Source organism: Haemorhous mexicanus, chromosome 17, assembly GCF_027477595.1.
Source record: "Haemorhous mexicanus isolate bHaeMex1 chromosome 17, bHaeMex1.pri, whole genome shotgun sequence".
NCBI lineage: Eukaryota > Metazoa > Chordata > Aves > Passeriformes > Fringillidae > Haemorhous > Haemorhous mexicanus.
The window spans coordinates 5,535,233-5,558,799 of record NC_082357.1 but is presented as its reverse complement, the minus strand read 5'-3'; the positions used below and the strand labels follow the sequence as shown (position 1 = coordinate 5,558,799).

General features: G+C 39.8%; 1 protein-coding gene across 2 annotated transcripts in view; it reads left to right on the top strand.

Annotated features, from left to right (window-relative positions):
* USP7 (ubiquitin specific peptidase 7) overlaps positions 1-23,567 on the top strand; it is a 72,014-nt gene that overhangs the window by 8,701 nt on the left and 39,746 nt on the right. The window contains exons 2-3 of one of the 2 annotated variants that reach the window (XM_059862154.1): positions 21,634-21,738; positions 22,132-22,164. In XM_059862154.1, the coding sequence (XP_059718137.1) occupies positions 21,634-21,738; positions 22,132-22,164 (138 nt within the window). The remainder of the gene's footprint in view (positions 1-21,633; positions 21,739-22,131; positions 22,165-23,567) is intronic. The other variant, XM_059862155.1, reaches the window with a different exon arrangement.

Genomic DNA, 23,567 nt, shown 5'->3' with positions numbered 1-23,567 from the left:
TTGTTGAAAAAGGAAATTTGCTCAAGTAGAGTCTGTGTGAACTTTTTATTGTTCATTAAATCAAGCTAAGGATTAGTTAGATTTCATACTCCCTTGGGAATAGCAAGGAACTGACCTCTTCTAAAGAATTTTTCACCTGGTTAAGTGTTAGTTGCTTAATAAATATCAAGGAGTGAACCTAATTCTAGAGAACAGGAGAAACTATTAGAAGTTGAACATAGAGATAACTCAAATGTGTCTGTATATGATATGAATTAAATAGTGGGTCAGAAGGCACATGCAAAACCCTCCCTGCTAATAGCAATTAGAGTGGTGGTATTTCAGTTTTCATCTGCTTTCCTCTCATTCTTCCTGTGTGGCTTTTACCTCCTCTATTTCAGTCTGACTGCTTCAGATATTCTTGCACTCTGCATCAAAAAACCAGTCCCTTTGAAAACTAATATAACACTTTGTTGTATTTCTGTCATGCCACAAAGGTAACCATAAGCTTAAGTGTTGGGGTTTTTCTTTTTTTTTTCTTCTTCTTCCTAATAGTGTCCTTATGGCTGAGGAATTAAAAATAAGCAGCAGTAAAATCAACCCCAAATCTGCCAAAACTAAAAACTGACTAACAATTTCTTTAAAAGTAGTTAGTTCTGAAAGCTTAACCACAGAATTTTATAATAATTGGTTTTTTCCTTCAAATATACTGCTTCTGTTACATATTGATTTTAAAGTATTTTCTTATACTCAGCAAATTTGTCTTGTTTTTCAATTATTTTGTTCATCAGGCTCATGCTTTTACCTAATACCTGTGCCCTGGAGTGTATTACCCAAAGCAGGAGAGAGGGCTGCTGTGGGAAGGATGTGGTCCTGACTGGAAAGGATTCTTGTGGCTTCCCTCTGAAGGAGGGAAAGCTGTGCAGCTCCTTTGCTTATCAGCAGAGCTCTGCTGGGGAAACCCTCTTGATTTTGATAATAGCACAGATTAATGGGAAAGTAATTAGAAAGTTGCACAAGAATGAATCTTCTTGTGCCTGTGTCAGTTGCCTGTTGGTAAGCCGTGGCTGCTGTGGCCCCTGTGCTGGGCTGGAGATCAGGAGTCAGACCCAGGGGCTCTTCAGTCCCTGCAGCTGAGCAGGCTCTGGGGGAGGTTGGGCTGTAGAGGTGGGATTGTTGGCATTGCCACTGAAGAAAGGTGTGTGCAGCCTTAGCATCTGTCTTCAGGCTTTTCAACTCGGGATAAAAACACTTCAGCTTTCTTGGTCAGTGACCTCTCTTGCTGGATTAAGAAAACATTCCAACCAATTCTAAAAGACCTTTGAGCATCCTGCAGTTACAATGAGCTGAGTGCAGTGAGAGCCCATGCCTCAAGTGGTTCTCCTCAGTGTGTTTATCTGTTTGTTGTCTTTCAGATCATACATACCCCAGAAACGTTTGTGTAAATCTGTATTTCAGCTAATAATTAAGACGAATAAAAATTTAGATGCTTTATGCCACCTTTGAAGAACAAAACTGAGGTCAAATCCAAGAATACTATGTGATTGCTTGAAGTAAAGCTTACTCAAGATCTGTACATGAGCCATGGGAGCCTTACATATCCAAATGTGTAAACACTTGATTTTGCTGCTGAAGTTGTACCAGTAGCACTGAATTCAACACAGACTGCATCTTGAAGGCCCATTTTGTTCAAGATTATTATTATAATTATTGTCACCTGGCTTTTGTTTAAATTAGTCCAGCAGAAGCCACTTAGCAGGTGTGCATGCTTGACCTCTGTGAAGCCAGGGGCATCAAACATCTCCCCCATCCAAGGAGTCTCTTGGCTGGAGCAGTGTCAGGTGGCTGTGCAGCAGTCCAGCTGAGAATAATGCCTGAAAGAAAGAGGAGCTTAACCCAAATTTGAGCACAAGCTGCACAGAAGATCCTTGATTTTGGTCTGGGCACCAGACTTCATGATATCAGATGATTTTTACATGTTGCTGAGAGCCAGGGGAAGAGTTGTGTTCAATGTTGCTACAGAGAAGGGGTTGTCTTTTGGAGCAGGGTTTTTGACCTCTGTGCTTTCCTTTTGCCTCCTTGCTCATAAGGAGATGAATGAAGAGATCTGAATTTAAAATAACTTCCTTATTTTGTGTTTATTTTTGATCTAGCTCATTTCACTGGTCTGCTTTGTTTGGCCCCACAGACAAGTGGGTCAACTGTAGTCAGGAGACAGGAGGACAAGAAAATTCTTAAGCCATTAATGGCTTCTAAAACTTGTTTTAAAAACTTACCCAAAGACCTTTTATTGGGCACCTGGGCCTGTCTTCCCCAAGAAATGCATTGCAGAGCCGTAGCAAAGTTCCAAAGGTATAAAATCCAAGTTTACAGAGCTCTTGGTATAGACCCATGGTTTTACCATTATAAAAATTGAATGTTGTTCAGATGTAAACCACTCATGGGGATTAAATTGTTCCTATTACAGGTCTGCTTCTGCATGTCTTTATTTCTTTTACTTATTTTATTCTTTTCTTCCCACAAGGATATTCTTTGTGCCTTAGTATAGTTTCTTGCATTTTCCAGCTTGGAGATATATCTGAAGGGTCTTCAGTTTTTTCACCTGTACAGAGTTGGTTACTTTTTTCTGATCCAAGTACATATTAAAAAGTCAAACAGTTACCCAATTGAAATTATAAATTTAAATAATAATTTAAATTAAATTATTATCTAAATGTATTTTTGGGGGTTTTAGTCCCCTGTCCAAGTTGTCTTTTTGTGTGGAATGAAAATTTACAGTTTGCATTCAGACCTGGAGTTGGTGTTTAGTGCAGCTGTTTGATCAGCCAAGGTTTCTGGCCAGTATAATGGTACTAATTTAAAAAGGAGACACTGATTTCTGGAAGATGGTTGGATAATAAAGGTTTTTAGCAGGTGTGTTAGAAGCAGACAGTTTCAGAGTTAACCTGCTTCCTGATCTGGAAGGTTTACGGAAGAAGATGCATGAAGTTTCTGTCATTTTGAATTCAGCTTAAAGTGTGCCTATTGCTATTAGCATCACATTCACAGGTTAGACCTTAGAAGGTAAAAGTGGTTTAGAACTGATGAGCTTAATGCTAGACAGGGTCTAGGTAGCATAGCTGGAGCAAAATATTGTCAGAGATTACCTGGGCTAATGCTAATTTTTGATCTCTCATTTTTAATATACCTTGAAATGCATATTAACCACCTCAGATGCATGCTTTATTAAATCAAAGGATGGGTGTGCAATAGAAGTATTTAAATTTTTTGGCAGCATACAGTTTTGTAAATAGATATTTATGTTTTCTGGAGTAAGAAATTTTTTAAAGTAAGTGGAGTTGTTGAGCAATTATGGTTGATTTCTCCCCTAAATATGGACTGTTGCCTTCTGTGACAAGCTAGGGTTAAACCCTTGGTGTTGTAAACCCATGGCTGGTAGTGTGCAATTTGATTTCTACATCATGCTCAGAAACTTGGGGGAGGGGGGGGGGGCATTATTCATTTGGTAACTTGCTTCTGCAGTGGGGATGTACTGCAGCCCCCAGCAGTCCTGTTCCTGACAGCACTTCCTTCCTGGAGAGCCATCTCCCAGCTGGTGACCTGTTGGGATGACAGGACACTGCTCTGTGCCCCGGTGTTTCCCAGGTGAGGGTGCACCAAAAGTAGAGGAAGGGCTGCCTTGGGAGGAGAAGCTTTGAAAAGATGTAACTGCTTCCAAAAGAAAAGCTTTGCCTATCTCCTAGTCCAGTTCGGAAGGGCACCTGGAGAAGTGGGCAGCTGGGAAGAATGCCTTGTTCTTGGCTGCAGCCTGGTCTAGGTGCTCCTTGGGCCTGAGCAGAGGAGAGGCTGCAGGATACCTGCTCCTCTTTCCTGCTGCTACGGAGAAAGAAGATTGTGTGTTAGCTGCCTGCCAGCCAGGGAGTGCTGCCAGCACTCGGCTCACATGGAATTTTTAGTGGTATATGTTCACTTCAGAAGTTCAGCTTATATTCATATGATAGCTGAAGATAGCTGTATACTTGGCTGTGTTGAGTGGCCTTGAATTTTCTGAGAGCTGGAATGTTTTCCTCACCACAGTGTTTTTCTTTCCCATGTTGATTCACTCACCAAGATCTGTGAGTCCTGTAGTGGTTAAATGTATGCAGCTGCCTCCTTGATCTGCAGGGAAATTTCTACTGTCTCTGTAATCTTCAGCAGTAGCAAAAGCTATTTTAAGATACTGTTTTAATGGTAGTCCTGTACCTGAATATACCTGAATAGTTTGATTTATGGCCTCCCCAGACTGCTTAATCACTTTGTGTTGTAAAATTTGAGAGAAAACACAAATTGCTGTAGATATGCCACTTGCAGTGGTGAGAAATACCTTCTCCTTCCCACAGACTTCTACCAGCTCTTTGAGTTGTCTTTTTTCAAGCAACAATAAATTCAGGGATTGCAGTTAAGTTGTTGGAGCTGTAGTGAAGTGTATGTTACCATTTTAAAGAGTTTATGGAGCACCAGTGAGATAGCAGGAGCCAGCAGTGACAGGAGCAGCTCTTGTGTGCACATCAGGTACCTGCCATCTCTGTGCATCATGTACCTGCTGAGGTTTTCACTCATCCTCTCTGTATTTCTGAACAAAACTCAAAAACTGAAAACCCTTAATGCCCTAGAACTGCTACTTTTCTTTCTGTTTCCCCCTGAAGATAAAGCATTATGGGGGTTATGGACCTGTTTAAGCACAGAGTCTGATTGTTGGATATTGAGAAACTGTATTGCTGGCACTTGGATTGCTGATCCTGTTCAAGAACTGGCCAGACCAAGTACATTAGTATATGAAATAAATGTAGGGTCATTTCTTTGATCTCAGATAAAGTATTTATGTAAATCAAGTATTACAACAGCCAGTAATACTAAAATAATCCTAAATTCTATAAATAGTACCAATAATGGGGTTTCTGATTTAGTCCTCACTTACAGAACAGAAAGTGTGAAAGCTGTATCTTGTTGAGCCAGTCTGATTGCATAGTTGTTAAAAGTGATAACAAAAATCTCATGAAAACTCTGCAAGTCCAGCAGACTTTTTTTCTTAAAAAAAAAAAAGTCATAGTTGTCCCTGGAGCAGCAGTTGTAGCATGCAGTTAATGCAGTGCAGGCAGTGTAGTTGGGTAGCAGGAGTTTGTCACTCACTCTGTGCTGGTTCTTAACCTCAGCTGCAGAGGGATTCCAGGATTCTGATGGAGTCCTTAGGACCAGTGTCTTGAGTTTGTCTACACATGTACAAATGATGGATTTATTGGCAGATGTGGAATAATCTTTCCTCTTTCCCAGTAGCTGGAGCTCAGCATTCAAGTGGAAGTTCCCTGTACAGCTCAGCAGGGAGAGTTCAGAATTGTGCCGGAGAAGGAAGCTTGCAGGGATTGGGAGTGTGCTCAGACTTCAGGGGTGCTGGATTGTATTAAGGCAGAGAATAAGCATTATTGGCATTGAAATCCTTACATTTGTAGCCTTTCTGTTTGCTTGAGAAATTTGTGGAGTTGGTTGTTAATAGCATTTGCAGAAAATAATGAAAATGCTCTTCCCCCAATTATAAACCCAAATTTGGCTGTGAACACTTGCATGTGTTAGGAATGATGGCAATAGCAAAAGTTAAAACGAGATGCCTCTAAGTTAATTGAAAGGTGTTTCTCTTTGTTCTGGGGTCATTTATTCTGTGTCAGCACTTTGAAGTAAATATTTTAATTTTCAAAGAAGAGAGAGTGGCATTTGCAGTGTTTCGAACACTGAAGGAGCACCTTTTTATCTTTCATTGTGCAGCCCAGCAGTAGTGGATGTGGTATTTTCCTGTGTGTGCAGCTTGGTCCTCTCTCCTGCAATTCAGCTGCAAGTGGCTTAAATCCCAGGGCCCTGTCTTGAGGAGGGCAGGATGGGGAGATTCTACAGCTTGATAGAAGTTTTCTGATAAAATCCCAAAGATCTCTAGCATCCCACAGATTATCATCTAGATGTTTAGTGAAATATTTTGTTTACCCAGATTGTCCAAGTCAAAGTGAGCCAGAGATGTACCCTGTCCCCTTGTCTGTGTTTCTCTCTTTTTGGTCTTGTGGGGTTTCTTTGATCTTAAAGCTTGTTGAAAATGCATCAATAATAAAACATCCACAGGGACATTAAAATACCTGAGCTTGGCCATATGAATGAACAATATATATTTATTTTAACATTTTTCTGGTCAAAGGATGTAATGAGGGGGGAAAAGTACATCTGCTAGGTAAAAATCTAGACAATTGTGTCTGATGGGGTTTGTGAACAAGCTTAAACAGGTAAAGACTCTCCTGTTACTTGTGCACAGATAAATTTCCTGATGTGTGGCTTAGCTGTTTGTAGTATGCCAGTGTTGTGTTACCACCCAGATAAACACAGCACTGCCACTTGTAGCCACCTGGCTTCTGAAGGGAAAATAACTGAATATTCTTTGAAAAGGTTGGTTAGTTTTTTTGCTGGTCTGAGAGCTGTGTCCCAGAAAGCAGCTTCTCCTCCCTGATAACCTCCAGCAAAATAACCACTAAAGTAACCATTCTCTTTTCAGTCCCTGTCTATTTTATCTTCTCCTTTTTAAAATTGTCTTTTATATCTCTTCTTATTCTTTATTGCAAAGGCACAGTGTGTCTCTTCCTTTCTTTCAGAGAAAAAGTTTCCCCCTCCGGAACGGATAAGAGTTGCAGTTAAATTATTACTGTCTCAGTAATTCTTAAATCCTGCTCTAATTCTGATTTTGACCAGTAACATCTGGAGCTTGTTTGAGGTTTGGGTCAGACCTGACTGTAATGGCATTTAAATTGGAGCTCTCTGCTTCAGTTCAGTTTCTTTATTGAATAAAAAAAAAAATTAGTCACTTTTCAGTGGAAAAACTTGCAAATAATGCACATTAATTGCAGATTTTTTTTTTTGTATGTAATTCTGTTTCTTCAGCAAGATCTCTTAAATCAAGTCCTCTCTACTTCTGAAAGAAGGAACATCCTTATGGCTTCTTAATTGAATTTTTTTGGTGAAAAAGGTCTGGCGCTAAGGAAGTGCCAGGAATTACATACTGGACAGTTTGTGGTGTACCTCTATGTTTGGGTTTATTTTTCTCTTCTCCCCTGTGATCCATTGCCATGCACTATCCCATGCTCACACCCCTTAAAGGAAAACTGTTCACAGTTTTAAAGTTATTGAAAAGTAGTCCAGGATAAAGAGGGGCAATGAGGATCCAGTAGTGGGGAGGACTGACCAAAAGAATCTGCTTTTGTATGCTCCAAAGATATATTCCAAGTAGTGAGAGCATTTGTGGGTGAGTTGGAGCAGGAAACGTGAATGGAGCAGAGGAAGTGTGAATAGTGAGGGTTTCTGTCCCAGCTGTGTGTGAGGTAGTAGTGGCTGATGATGACGCAGACCACAAAACACTGCATTATTAAGAGAGAAAAATATAGGGTGTGGAGTAAACTTGAGGGACTTTGTGTTGTCCTGAGACAAAGGAAGAATCATTCATCATCAACAGAATAAGAAATTTGAGATACAGCTTAATTCGGTCATGGTGTTTATACCAGCTTCTAGCCAGAGGCAAAGCAGGAAGGCAGTAATTAATTTTGGAAATCCTCAAACTTTGCTTCAGATGAGTGGCACTATCAGTGGAGTGAAAATAGAAGTTGTTGGGAAGATTTGCCAGGAAGAAGAGTATTGAGATTGGGAGTGTGTTTCTGGAATCAGGGTGTTCTGCAAAGCGTAAGAAAGATGTAATTCACTGAGTGACACGCAGTAGCCAACTGTCCTAAAAATGTGTTTTCAAGTTTATTTTGTTGCCTTTATGTTCTAAGAATAGTTGACCAGAAAGCTATTGAAATACTGTCAGAGGATTTGGCTCATGAAACAAAAAATAAATGTACTATGTAGTAAGAAAGTAAATATGCAATAAACATGTGAGCAGTGAAATACAATTTCCTCTTCAGAATGTATTTCTGATGAAAATGTGCTAATTATAATTGCTGCCACATGTGAAGTAACTCAGTTTTCCGAAGAAAAAGGGGAAGAATTTTGACCAACTTGTTTTATCTCCCTTTACAAGGGAAAACTAATTTGGGTGATTATTTGGGATGGTGACACATCAGGATATTGAGAGCACTAAAATATCCAAGAACCACACTGTATACAATAAACTCCAGCAGAAGCATCATTATCCTTCCACTCCTGCCATTTAGTTGCTCTTTAAAATGAAAATAAAATTACATAGGTGTGAGCTCTTCCTTCTTGAAGGTGTCTCTCAAATTTCTGTTTCTGAAATAGTTGTTTGCATAAACCATGTAGTTTTGAAGTTTGCAGCTGCAAACTTCAGATGTTACTGTATGAGGTACAGGGTTCAAGAAGCTCTGTCTGTGATGAGGTTTTAAAAGATTGCTGGTTTAGAGGTGTCTCAGTGTATATCAGTAGGTTCTTCTTTATTCTTGTTTGTATTACAAGTTGCTCAGGTTTGCAGATCTGAATTTGGCTGTTCACAGCTAATGTGCCTGTGGAGTACACAGCAGTTTCTTTGCCTCGTGGATTTCAGTATGTTTGTGTTAGGATTTGGAAAAGCAAGTTAGCCTCAAAATCTGTGTATGGCTGGCTCTGTATGCTGTTTTCTCAGAATACAGAGTATAACTTAATTCCTGATTGTGATTGCTTAACTAATGGGCCTGGGGAAGCAGGGACTTGGTTCCGAGGTCCCATGGCAGCCTGTTTGGCACCAGAACAGCTGGTTGGCTATTTAACACTGAATAGTTAAACAGGAAAAGCTTTCTCAGTCACTTAAAAGTTTTCTTTTGTTTTCAGTAAGAAAAGAATGCGACTTAAAATTGCTGACAAAGAAAAAGTGATAAAATTGTCAGTGGAGTGCTTAACTGAGGATTATAAAGTTCCTGTTCTGCATTCCTTTAAGAATTCCATGGTAAATAGTGGAGACTGACATCCAAGATTCCATACAAAATAGTTTTTCAGCTGTGTTATTTGTTTAAAGAAAGTTGTTCTCCATGTAGGCAGTATTAAAGAATTAACACTGTTTAGTGCTAATTTTGGTGTCTGCTAACATTTTGATGCTTTCAGTTCAGTAACTTTCATCTTCAAAGCAGTGTAGGGAAGTTGATCTTCAGAACATTTTACAACAATAATCAGCTCTTTCTGAGAGCCTAAGTAATAATTTTATTCCATTAACACTTGAGGGTAGAAAGGTTTCTGTCAGAATGGAAAGGGAAAATAAAGGTTAAATTTTAGTTAAAACGAATGCTGAAGAAAGTGTAAACTGCTTTGGGATGTAATGGTTCTGTGTTAGATACTGAGGAAAACTCTTGAATCAATGCTCTGTTACGACTTCTAAAATTGTTTTAATTATTGCTAGTGTTCATACTACAAAGTAGAAGAAAGCAGCCACATGGCAGATAATTCAGTAGATTAAGGCTGGCCAGAAGTTTAATGGTTGGGGTTTCTTGGGAATGTCTAGACCCCAAAAGTCTTCATGGAGACTCCAGTCAAAACAGGGACACTGATTGAGGGAAGAGGATTACCAAATGGGAGCAGGATGGGGTAAACCACCCCACAGTCTCTGCTCCCTGGGGCACCAGCCCTCAGCCCTTTTTGGGTTCAAGGCAGGGACATCACCAAATCTCCCTCCCAGCTGGGCACCCCTTCCATGCACAGTCATTCTGTGTTTGTCCTCTTCTGTCAGGGAAGCTTTTGTAGTACTTGGCACAGCACTAACAGGCAAAGCTGGAAAATTGAGCTTGTTAAGGAGCAACCTCAAACACTCCTGGGAAACATATCTTTTAGGAATTTGGGAAACTAGTGGAGAATAGAGCTCTGAAATCTATGTTTTAGAGAACAAGAAAGCAACTTCTTTTCCAGATCATCCCATTTGAAAAAAGGAACATTTTTTGTTTTGCTTATTTTGCAGTTGTTAATTTTAGATGAGAGCGTAATTACTTCTTGTTAATTACATCAAAAACAAACGTTAAAATTTACCTAAAGTGTAGATTTTTTTTTTTGTAGTAGTAGGAATCTCTTAAAGTCACGGTTTACTATTATACTTGAAATGTATCTGTTACTAAACACAATGAAAACGGAATTCCAGTAGAAAAGAATGATTTTTGTCAGCAGTGCTCCCTGTAAGGCTGGCCGGAAGCAGTAAATGTTCCTGTGTTACCAGGCTGTGCACGTGTATCAGTTCACATAAAGGACTTAACAAAGCAACCTCAAACCTCAGGCCTTGAATGGTTTAATTGTTGTTGTTTTCCCCTCGGTTAATCTACACTTTTAAAAGCGACCCTGATGTGAGGCGGGGATTTACCAGCACCGGGCATCCCACACTAATTGGTTCAGCTCTGCACTTCACTGCCGTGGTGCTTCTTCAGAGCTGCTCAAACCAGGAGGAAACATACCTGGATGTGTGGGGCTGATCCTGCTCCCAGCCCCACACTGCCTGGATGCTTCTCCACACCTGGGAATGGCTTTCCTGAAGTGGAAGAGAAGCAGGACTTGGGCCTGCTCTTTGTTTTGAATGAAAAGTGCCAAACACTTTGGTAATAGGCATTTCTGGTTTTTTGTTTTTTGGGGGTTTGTTTGTTTGTTTGTTTTTGTTTTGTTTTGTTTTGTTTTGTTTTTTGTATGAATGTTCTAAAGTTCCTTATGGAAACCCTGAATATTTGCCAGCCTGGATTGAGCAAAAATTGTTTAACCTGATGTGTTGAGGTCTGTGGGTGGCAGATGCTGATGTTAACCATGAGTGCTGGGGAGGGACGGTGAGTTCCTTCTCTGCTGTGCACACCCCGAGGGTGTCTGAGCCTGGCCACACTGCCTCTGTACTTTTTCACTGCTCATAGAATCTTCTTCCATTCACTGCATCCCCTTTGGAAGTGAACTGGGAATAATAAACGCTTTGTGTAAGTTCACTCTGCTGCTGCATTTTGAGCACTGAGTGCAGCCTGGCTAACAGCTTGCTTCCCTCTTCTATCTTGGAAAGATACAGGAGAAGTAAAGAAGTTACAACAAGGGAAATAAAGATGGTACAAGGTATCAAGTGGCTGTTAAGAGGTGTATTATCTGAGTAGACTAGGAAGGGTCTTGGGTCGCTGAGGAAAGATGTGCTAAAAGTCTGGAGAGCAGATTTTGTTTCTTTAAACTTGCATTCTGGTAATTTAGTATGAAGTCCCTTGTGTATTATAGAAACTCCCATATCCCCCTCTACTCATGAAGAAGCCAAACCAGCACACACGACAGTCTTGATTTACAGTTCTTCTGTATAAACAATATCTTTCTGGTTCCATATTGCATTTCAGATTGCTCTAGTACTCAGCAATCTTAGCACTGTGCTAAGTAGAGCCTGTAGGGGCTCTTGGTTGCAGAAGCCACCACCTCAAGGAAAATGTAAAAGGTACTGTGCTACTGAGATCTTCCAGTTGTGCATCCCAGCTGGGCAGTGCACACATCCAGTGGCATGGCAGAGATCACCACTCCTTGTGTCCTCAGGGACACAGTGTTTGCATTTTTCTGGATTAGCCATGGGACTAACTGATGAACTTTGGAGATGCTTTCAGGCTGCTTTGCTGTAACAGCCAGCTCTGAAACTCGTTCCATAGTTACCCTCAAAGGAGTACGTTCTTGTGAGTGTATTTGATGCTGACTCCTTTACTATGCAGCAAAGAAGCCTTGGATTTAAGCTTGTTTGTGTTGTCAGGTGAGAAGGAAATATGATTAACTGTGCTTGCCTGCTTTTTCACAGTTTTATATAGTTTTTAATGTTATTTTCCTGAATCTGATTTATTTGCCTTTCTCTCTTCTCAGCAAAACCTAGTCTAGAACTACCAGCTACCTGCAAACACTGAGACAGATTCTGTGAGCCTGGAATTCCTTATGTATCTGTCCATTTCTCTGCACAGCTGGGAGCATAAGGAAGAAGAGGGAAAACAAGATCAGTGTTAGCAAATCTCCAGTAATAAAGGAAGACCTTTAAAAGCATTATTGAAAACAGGAAGAAGTGCTGGAGGTGTTAGATCCCTAAATGTGAGGGTTTGGGGCACACTGCACAGTTCCTATGGCTTGGAGTCATCTTTTCTGTTAAAAGAGAAATTAAAAGATGGGGTTAAAGTAGGTGATTTATATTTTTTGCTCCTAGTGCCTATAAAATTAATTCCAGTGCAAATCCATATTGTTATCCAGTGTTGTTCTCTACTAGGAAAATAATTTTGCTTTAAACTCCAACATGGACAGATCAACAGTGTTTCAACAGTTAAAAAATCACATCACTATTAGGAAAATAAAGTCAAGCTACCTTCCTGTGCTGCTGTTAATGTGAGCAAAACTCAGCATGCTCCAAGGCTGAGTTCAGAAGTGAGCAGTGCAATTAGCATTTGCTGTAAGGATAAGTCTGGTCTCAAAACAGAATTAGAGGATCTGAATTGTGATGAATAATATTTTGACTCTGTAGTAAAGTTACTGCGCAGAAGCAGTGTACCTTCAGAGCTGGTTTGGGCAAGTGGTGTGTGTGATCATACCCATGTAAGGCAATGTTTTGTGCTACTGGTAAATGTGCAAAACCTTTTTGCTGTTTAAACATATGGTGATTGTTCAGTTATTGTATTTAATTAAATAGATGTAACCCAAGACTCTGAGACTGTGGGTTGCACTCATCCAAAATGATACAGAAGTGAGTTCTGAAAAATTTTGTGTCTGAGTAATAAAAATCATGCTGGTCCAGGCGGTGGAGGTGTGCGCTTTTCTGGGCTTCCACAAGGAAAGAGGGAGGTGCTAATAGGAGCACAATCACTAATTACATAATGTGCTTATATTATTATCCAAATATACCCATTTTAATTGCTTTTTCATTGTCTGTCTTAAACACACCAAGAACATGTCCACAGCACTGTAGCATGCTGGGTATAGTGTCACACAAATGTAAATACTCTGTGGCCCTGGGACTGCCCTGGCTCCAGCTGAGGCTGCATCCTGTTCTTCCCTCTTTCAGAACTTCATTTTTTCTGTGAGTAGTTTTGCAGCCTCTCTAGTGATGCCACAGATGGCAGCCTTTGTTGTTGCACTAGAGAAGGCTATGACTTAGTAGAGCAGTAAAACATGAAGAGGGGTGTGATACTGGAAAAACGCATTGTTCAGGGTGTGTTCAGTAGGTTGGGACCAAGTGCTCGACCCGAAGCAGAGATGTAATCACACTGCCATCTCTGGAATGTGCAGAGACAAGACCTGACTAGTTGGGGAAGTTGCTTCTGTAGCCTTGCTGCTCTAGATACAGCAAGGAGAAGGTAGTGCAAGTCCAGGAGCTGCTGCCATAAATAGGTCATGACACTTCTGATGTTTCGGCCTTTCCTGATCATGGAAGAAAATAATTTATCTTGTCAACTGTTCTAGTTACTTTTTTGAGTATTACAGAGTAGCCAGAAGCAGTCTTCCTGCCTTTCTTCCTGATCTGATAGTTTTCTAGAAGCATAGCCTGAGCTAAACAAGCTCTTCAGACTAAGAAAAGGAACTGTGAAAGATTTTTCAGCAGGCCTTCTCTTGCCCTGATGACTGCCAAGAGGCTGTGACACCGTACAGTGCATAAAGCCAGGATAATGAGACAGGCAGGTTGGTATCTTCTGCTAAATAATTTCACTGTACTGAAGAAAAACTCATGCCAGTGCTGCTGTCTACCCTCGTTATTAAACACCTGGGGCTTAAAAAGCTTTTGAAAGATCTCTTGAAATGTGAAGGCTGCCAATACACACTCTTCACCAAGAGCATAAAGTTGTAATTTTGTGTGTTGTTAGTGTCCAAACTGAACTCTGGTTCATGCAGCCTTTCATCTGAGACTGAATTATTCATAAAACAAAGGGTTAAACTGCTGAAAGCAGGTAATTTAGTCACTCTCTGTATCAGTAAATTTTTGGGATGGCTTTTTCAATGGCAGCTTAAAGTCCACTGAGTAGTTGTATTGATAATCCCTCAAATGCTTTTTATGTGACATTAGGAGGTTAATCACATTTTAAAGACATTTTAAGAGTTTTGTTTTGTAAAGTGCCACCAGACTGCTCCTGTCTGAAGACCAGCAGATAAATAAGTTGCTGCAGCGAACTGCTTGGTTATAGAGCAGGTTCTCCATAGGCTATTTGTTCTCAGCTATTTTTCTGTCCACAAAGTTACATTGTACCTCCCATTTATTTTCCCATATTCCCTGTGTCAGTGGGATGAAGCTTCTTATACTATTTACCTTACAGACTGGTATTGTTCATGCGTGTTGCTCAGTGTTCAGGGGCTTCTTAGAGTGTAACTGCTTTGTTTTATCTGAGAATAGAATAATCATGTACTCTATTAACACAGTTTTGTTCCCATTCATTAGTTACGTTGGCACAGTTAGAAACCAGTCTGGCCATCCCATGCTTTGTCAAAATGTCCTCCTTGGCCAGGCAGACCCAGTAATGGGAATGCAAGGCAGCAGCAGCATAATGATTGATCAGTGTAATAATAAGTGGTGGCTGCAGTGTTGTTACTGTCTGTCTAGTCATTGCTACATATTCTGTGGGCATGGCAGAGATGAGTCTGCTTCCAGGAAGTTGTCCCATCCCAGTTCTTCATTTGCTGTCTTGTGTAACATCATCTTCTTCTGTAGGAGACTTGCAATTCCCAGTCAATAAGGCAATAATTACTTGTTTCAGATGACAATTAAAGAGCAAGAGACTTCCGTATAATGCTGCTTCATTTTTGTTTTGTTTTTTTTTTTTTAAGATGTAATGTTGACTACTTGCTCTTTAGTAAATAAATGTCTTTTCTCCTTTCTTTCTAAATGTGATAGAGCAAATTTTGAAAGGACTGAAGATCTTTAAACCTTATTTCCCTAGCTGGAAGTCCCCTTTCTTCCTATGCCCCTAATACCTCTTTTCCTTAGTCTGTAAGCTTGGCTCTGCCTCTTGATACTTCTCTAGAAGCTTTTTCCCCTTAAGATTTAGTCATTGTCCTTTACAACTCTTATTGAGGTACATACATTTCTAGATACACCTTTTGAGTGGATCAAGTAATGAACCATGAAAAAGGAAAATAATAAATGAAACCAAAGAAAATTTCCTCCAGCTTTGCTAATGGGAGAATTAACTTTTAACTAAGACAAATGATAAATAATATTTACAAGTCACAAATCATATTTACAAGTAACATCCATGACAGCAGTTATCTACATCTTGATCCATAGGATCGTGGGGGTTTCTGTACTTCCATTTTCCCTCCTCCCATTCTTATGGCCAAACTAATCTCAGTCTCTGTTACTGTTTGATACTTTTGAAATGTTTCAGGTAAATTGCTTTATTTTTGGATGCCTTTTGAAAGGCAGCCACAGTACAGAAATTGCTTGATTCCTCTTCAGATTTTTCAATATAGCAACCTAGGACTGTCTTGTAAAAATGAAACTGTGTGGAATGCTTTTCATTTAATTCCTTTTCTCTTGAGTCCCTTTGTACAATAAGTGGTGTTTGTATTCTAACTGCAGGTAGGGATTAGGGGCCAAATAATTTCTCTTACTTTGGAAAAGCTGAGTTCTTTCAGAGCAAGTGAGGGGAAATTTTTGCTCAGAACACTTCTAGTAGTTCAAAGATTGTCTACTGTAAATGAATTCCATTCAGATCATGGAGTTGGGAGCTTGTTTGGCTAATTTTGGTATGTGCAGTTGTTTTGGGTTTAGTTTTTGGCTTGGGTATTTGGCTTTTTGTTTGTTTGTTTTTTCATTGTTCTTTTTAAACCCTGCATTCCTGGGAGCCAATCTATTCATCTGGCTTTCAGAGCAGTGGTTTCCAGACTTCGGGTGAAGCAAGTTGCTGGAGCCCAGAAGTTTTCCTGTGAGCTGTTACAGCCACATGAAAACCAATTCCACGGGAGTGCCTGCAGCCCCCTTACTGCATGGTCTGGGCAGTCTGTGCTCCGGAGTGGTGAAGTAACCTGTTGGCATTGTTACCTCCAGCTCAAGGCAGGTATTTGTTCATCATCATCTTCATGTTTTTCAGACTTTCTTGTTTGCTTTGAGGAAGCAATTTTCTTGCTTTCTGTTTGAGTCTCTTGAGTGTCCTTTTTGTACCACCACAGTTCAGTAACTGCTTCGGAAAGTGTGGCATTTACTGCTTGCTTTAGGAATTTCTCAATTATGTATTTTGATATGCTGCCTAATAGCTACAATAGCAAGGATCAATTTGGTGGTTGAAGAGGTGATATTTATTATAGCACTTAAAATCACAGAGTGTTTATTCATTATGATTTCTAGTAGGGATGATTTCTTAATTTTATTTTTTTTTTACTTGTGTGCTATTATCCATGTTAGGCTGGTATATAACCAAGCACTGAAGCAAACTTTTAGATGGTGATTTATTTAAAATACTGCTACTTTTTAAAATAATAATTGTTAAAAACTTTTGAAGAGATTATGGTTTGTTCCACAATAGATATTCTGTAGTGAGTGCAGAGGACCATGGCTCTGCTGGGCTGCCCTGGGGGATGTGACAGCTTTGGGTCCTGACACTGAGATGCAAAGCTAGACATGGACTGTGTGTTGAGCATGCAGTAGATCCTTGGTTCTGATGTGGGTTGTCTGCTACAGCATGGATTTTGCTCATTTGCTTTCTCTGACTTTATTCTTATCTCCTGCTCCCTGATATTTTGCCCAATAAGTTCTTTTCCCAGTGTTTACTGCAAGTTCACTCATCCACTGGAATTCACACACACCCCCCCTTTATCATATCTTTATATAGTGTTGTATTTGTATTTAAAAAGAAAAATACCCTTTTAAAACTCTCATGATTCTGGAATGTCCATTTAGTCCAGCGGAAGAGGATAAAGTTGTGTTGTTTTCTGCTTTCCCCCACTAAAAACAAGACCCTGGATGTGAAAGTTCATGGTATTCTCCAAGCTGCTGCCAGCAGTGCATGACTGACTCCCTTCAGGCTGCTGAAGATGCCCTTGGTACAACTCCCTGCTCGTTTTGGGATTGCTGTGGCACTGCTGCGTGGAGAGCTGTGCAGGGATTGTAAAAGCCCTCAGTCCCAGAGATTTCCAGCCTGAGGCGGATGTGTGTGATAACTGTAACCAAGTTTTTCGTGTCCCTATTACTCCTCCGCTGTGGTCTCCTTAACCTCAAAAGGAAACAAATGTTTCATAACCTGCTGAGACTGCTTCAGTTTCTCCTCTGTGGCTGCCAGCTCGGAAAGCTAATGACAAACATTATCCATAAGCTTTCAGACTTTGACTGTGGCTGTGATGTGAGTCATGACTGAAAGCTTAGTGAAGTTATAGCTTGCTGTCATCATTGTTCAATAGAGGCAGTTTCTGCTGTAGTGAAATCGCTGTGCTTGTGCAGTCATTCTGTAGCTTTTGGCCACACGTGACTGCAAACACGTGTTTATGCTGAGCAACATGTCCTGCAGCTTAGGGACAGAGCACTCTGTGCTGCTCCTCTCTTAGAACTGCATTTAAGTTATGCCAGAAGCCACATGAACTTGACAAAATTTTTTTCTACTTTCTCATCAGGAAAAAAATATGACAACTTGAGATTCCTTTCTTGTAGGTTTGAATTGTTGGGAACAGTAGAACGACAGAGCACTGTATCTTGCTGTGACACTTGAGTCCATATTATTAAACAGGCTGAATCTGTCAGAAAAGCTTTTTTTTTTTTTTTTTGAATACAGGGGTCATTTAAAAAATCAGCGATGCTGTTGTAATTCTGATTGCTTGATAGTGTGAGTATTTGAATATGATAATACTGATCTCATAGTCCATAACAAGCAGATTTTTTTTCATATATATACTTTCTGTAGGGTCTGTCATTATATGGCAAGTTTATAATTGGGGTTTTTCCTTCTCTCTCCCTCTTTCCCCTGCAGCAATTGCCACAACCATTTTGCTTTCAGGCTTTCATCTCAGCATTTCAGTGACAGACTTGGTCAATGAGTGATGAGAAGTGTGCACCTGCAGAGTCACTTATATATCATCCAGTCCCTTGTTTGTGTAAGATGACTGACATTTCTTACCAGCTTCCCAAACTGTGGCATCACGCTCCAGTTTTGTTCCAGTTGCACATCTCAGTGTTTAAACTTATTTCAGCATTCATGATATTTCAGTAACTAAATGAAGGCTCTTTTTTGTGCACTAGCTCTGAGACAACTCTTCTTGGAAGTTGTCTTAGCCTCCAAACTCAGAGACCCCCTGTAAACTCTTCAAGATGTATTTTTCATTTGAAACACAGTGCCATGGGCAGAGGGAAAAGTGTTGTTAAAATGATGTTAAGTTTTTCAGAAGAAATTGTCATCACTATTTTTCATGTTGCCTTGCATTCCTTTTTGTAGCGAAGGAATATCTACAGAGGTTTATCTGTTGCATTTTGAGGAGGTGAAAAATAAATGCTTACAAAACAGTCTTTTATAGTGTCTACAATTTTGCTATTGAAACTGTATTCATTGAACATTGCAGTAATGTATTTTAAGAGTTAAAAACATTTCTTATTCCTAAAGTCACTTTGTTGTGATACTTCCTTAATTGATGTGGTTTATGTTAACTTTCAGTTGATTCATAGACTGCATCTCAATTTTATTCCAGGGCTATCATTAAAACTGGGTATTCTGATGTGGGAATGGACAGATGACTTGACTGGAGTGATGTTTTCACACTGGTTTAAGCTGCATTAAAGATAACGGTGTATAAAGTAGTATGTTTGGTAGGAAGGTTTTCCTGGCTAGTGTGGACAGGTATTTTTCTTTTTCTTAATCCTGTAATGTATGATTTGAATAAGTTTTTGGCATTGCCCCTGCTTCAGGCAAAGGAAAACATGTTTCTTAAACCTTGGTATGATTTTACAATTCTTTCCTATGATCTCTCAAGGACAAGCGAGAAAAACAAAAATTACAAATTACAAAAAACAGGTTTTCAACGCTCTACTAGAAAATGTAGTTTGTTACACTGCTTGCTAGTACATCTGTTGAAGAGGGATTGTGTTTTGTTTGTGTAAAGGATTAGTTGACTTTTAGTAGCAGTTAAAACATTTTCTTTGTTCACAGTAGCCAAAAACATTGATTGGTGTTATCTGGTTTCCATATCTGAAAGCTGTATCACAAACTTTGTGTCCATCTATGTCAGAAGAAGCAGCAGGGGCATTCATCATGGTTCATTTGTCTTATCACTAAACAGTATCTCTCAGAAGCTCTCTGTTTAAGTTGATTGCGGCTGCTATGAGCTCTGACTCCTCATACTTTCAGAGAATGTAGAGCAGTATCTCATAGAAAGCTTTTTATTTTCTTTATTAACATCAGTTCTTCCCTATGAAACCTGGTGTCAATATTTAAATTCCCTGTTTAAAGATAATATTGGATATGCTTTTAGTGAAGAACAGAACTATTCCTCAGGTGTTTGCTTCAGTTTGTTTCCAGATACTAAGTTGCACTGATAATAACTTTAGGAAGAAAAATAATTTTTTAGAAGGTTAGTATTAATTTAGTGTAAACAATTGTTGCATTTTGAGAACATGCTGTATGCTTCTAGAATGCAGTGACCCAGAGGACAGCTTTCTGTTTAGACCAGCACATGCTGATAAAAGGTTAAAAAAGCAGAGGAGAAGGCAGGATGTTGAAATGAAATTGGAGATCTTTCCTTCTCACTCTTGATTTTTGTCATTTTTCCTGCTCTTAAGTTGCAGGAGTTTAAACCTGTCCCCCATAATTTTGTTGTAGTAAATCTTTACCTTGCTGTTCTGCTGCAGCATTGCCTGTGCCGATTGCTGCTGAGGGGGCGGGCCCCTGAGGCTCTACCACACCCGAGCCAATCTTCTGCAAACCTTTTTCTAACAAAGTCAAAACTTCAAGTCATACTTGATTTTGCTTTTCTTCTAAAGCTGAGAATTTAGAAAAGTGCATGTGTTGCTGCTGCAGTGTGTTTTTCACAGCACCCCTTTCACTGGTACCTCAGTGAGATCTGCTGCACCCTAATAAGTGTCCAAAAGCCATGGGTGAGCATTAAGTTCCTGATCTAGCGTAGCTCTAATCCAGGAGTAAGTCTCTAACCTGAGCTGTTTCTGTCGTGCTGAGGGCAGAGGTTACTACTTGTGCAGATTTACTGGGAGAGTAAACAGTCAGAATAGAAGTGCTGGGTGTGAAAGTATCTTCCTGTGTGCTGTGAATTGGAATGAGGCTGCAGAAGCATGGTGTGTGCTCTGAGGAGAGGGAGCACTCCGAAACTCCTGGTGGCTGACGCTGCTGCACTTCTCCCGTGCATAACTTATCTGCCTTTGGTGGGAGTTCGCTGCCTTTTAAGACTCGGGAGACGATCACACAGCGGTTTTTGTTGTCACTTTTGTTCGTCTCTTTTGCCCAGGAGAAAATCAGCTGCAGTCTGGTAGAAGGCAAGTGTCCTGGCTAATTGGCAGGTCTTGCAAACCAGGTGGACACCCCGGCCCGTGGGCATCCATCCCTGCGTGCCTATGTGGAGCACGGAGCCGCCCGGGAGCTCGGCAGGGCCGGTGGCGAGGGCAGCTCTGTCCAGGGTGCTGACGGGCGAGGGCACGGCTGGGCTGCTGTGCTGCAGCTGGGACCGTGCTGTGTCCCTTGGGAGCGGTTTCCATCCCGTGGCACAGGTTGCCTGCATCCCCAGCAGTGCACACGGTCAATAACTTGCATGGAGCTTTTGGGTATAAAACTGCTCCTGGTTACACAAATTAATGACCTTGGGGCTTTTGAGGGGTAGTAGAGTGTATAAGTTAATAGCATGGCTTGTGCAGCAGTGAGAAACTCATCAGATCTTTTAAATTAGAGTGTCTTTTAAGTAGTGCTTGTCCTTGAGATGGTTGCAAGGGCTTATAGGTTTTACAGTTTGCTGATACAAGCCAGTTTGGTTTATCCTAGAACATACCCACTTTTCTGGAGTCATGCTGAAACTGTCCCCTGGCTTTTGGTGTGGAGGCAGTGGAAGGAGGTGTTGTTCAGTTGTTGGATAAATCAGGAAGGTGCTTGTTCAATCAAGGCAATGCAACTTAGAAATAGCGGGGTTCCAGTTCATCACATTGTCTCATATCTCTTGGTTTAGTGGCATTTACATATGTAATGGTCACTGGAGCAAAACTTAATGGCAGTGTTGGCTAGAAACTGGAAAATGTTATATCTAAAATGTTCCTTAATCCTAAAAGATTTTCTTTCCAATTTTCCCTAAGTAAGTTTTAAATTAGAGGTTCAGGGTTTTTTTTTTTAAAAAAAACAGTAACACTGAAGAAGTCTTAAAATAACATGTTAGTTTAGAAAGTCTGCTGTTAGAAACTTCAACTTGTGTAAAAATTTCTTGCATTCTAAGAATGCAAGAGAAAGTAAATAAAAAGTTCTTATTTAATGAGACTTGATTATGAGATACTGATTGCAAGGCAATCTGGAAACTTAAAAGTTGGTTTATGTTCTTTGTGTCTGTATTCCACATTAATGGGGATTTTTTTCTTCGTCCATAAATATTCACATATATGGGGAATTTTTTTAGACACATACCAGCACAACTTTTGAGCAATAACTTAATTAAATACTGTTCTGTGTCTGTCTCATAAACATTACCTGAGACAAAAAAGTTAATTTCTGATTAATAATTACATGTTTAATTTTTACATACATTTTTTTTCTGTCTTAGCTGGCGATACAGATGATCCTCCAAGAATTACTCAAAATCCTGTCATTAATGGGAATGTAGCGATGGCTGATGGACATAACAACACTGAGGAAGACATGGAAGATGGTAAGTAAATATTTGATAAACACATGGTTTGTTTGGCTTCTTTAGTTTTATGATTTTGAGGAGAAAATAGTCTACCTCTTACCTGTGTCCTGTGATCTGCAGCTCATTAAAAAAAATGAATCCCTCTGTAGTTATGGCTGCTGGTTTTCTGTGTGGGCATCCTTTTGGCATAGCTGTACAATAAGATTAGACTTTTGAAGGCTTGGGATTTTTTTCTTGTACTCTTTCTAGGTACTCATTTAAAAATTGCTGAAAGTGCTACTGTCCATTGTTATGTTTTGTGATACAGCCCTTTAAAGGCGCTGCAGCTGGGCTTTGCTGAATGGTAATTTTATCAGTTATGCAATTCCTTCAGGGTGTTTAGAGTCCTTATCTGTCCTGCTCTCTTGTCAGGTGGCAGCTGTGATCTGGTTTTGTCTTTGTGTGGTAAGTCAGTGGTAACTATTCTGTTGATGAACATCTTTGGTTCTCAGTTCTGACACCTAATTTTACTTGCAAAAGCAAAAGAAAAATTATGTATTAATGTCCTGTTAATAAAAGGGGACATGTGTGTTTGAAGTCTTTTTCTTGGTACGTTAAATGAAAATAAGCGTGTACAGTTTGTTGCAGAGGATCAAATAATTATAACTCTGGGTATATTTAAAGTAAGGTAACAAGTTTCTAAATCTGTTATGTTTAGGAAAATGTGCAGTGATATTTCTTTTCTTGGGAAAGGATATGGGCAGGGATTGCTCATTTTGAAGAATGAAGTAAAATTGTTTTGGGAGAAGGGAAACATCATATGAGTGGGATTTGTTCCATATTTCACGCTGTCTTGTGAGAGTACATTTCGGACTAGGCTTAAACATTTAGTTAGATTTGTGCAAAAATGTTGAGTGATTTTTTTTTTTTCAGAAAAATCAGAGTTGGAGGTTTAAGGTCAAAAAAGTGCTTACTTTAATGTGTTCAAGGAATGTAGAATACTTTAGAAAATAGTAATATTCCATGAAGGGACTAGAGTTTAAATTCAGAACAAAAGCATATCATGCATATCATATCACCTCTGTATCATTGGCAAAGATAGTTTTCTATGACCAGAGTCTTGCAATTAAAGAAAAATGTAGTCTGCTTTGCCTATGAATTTTATTTGTGGGATTACCTAGTCTCATTCAGAGGGGTTTGATTTATTGCTCAGAGTCTTTTCTTATCAAAAGCTGTTATAAAAGATATTAAACGTTTGTCAGGCCATGGTATTTAGAGGGTGGCAAGAGAAGGCCACATGGGTTGACACCAACTGGCTAGAACAGATCTGTTTAAAGTCTGTTTTTGGTGGGGATGTTTATATGTAGAAAGCCTGATAGTGTTTGCTGTTGATACAACCAGTACATAACACATTGGTGAATTAGAAAAATAATTTGTCCACTAGTTGGTCTGTATATACTTGTACAAATTAGCCAAAATAGGGATTTAAACTGCAGAAATAGCTGATGAAAGCCAGGCTGTATCAGGGCTGGCAAGTAACCAGATATTCACCTGTTCATCCAGAATAACAGTGACCCTTTAGCCAAAAAACTGCTGTGAACTTGTTTGTAACAATTCCCAGCTGTTTGACTCCTCTCAGAACTGGGTATTGAAGGTGTTGCACTAGGGAGAAAAAGTATCTGAAGGCATTGGACAGAAGGTTTGTGAGAGCTTCTCATGCCTTTGTGGACTTCCAGCATGGTCAGGAGCTTGGGCCCACTCTGCAGTGGGACATCCTTCAGGCTTCAAGTGTGATTATTAAGCAATACTCTTAATAGTTCCTCATTATATTTGAATAAGGAGTGTCTGGCTACATGTTGGTGCTGCTA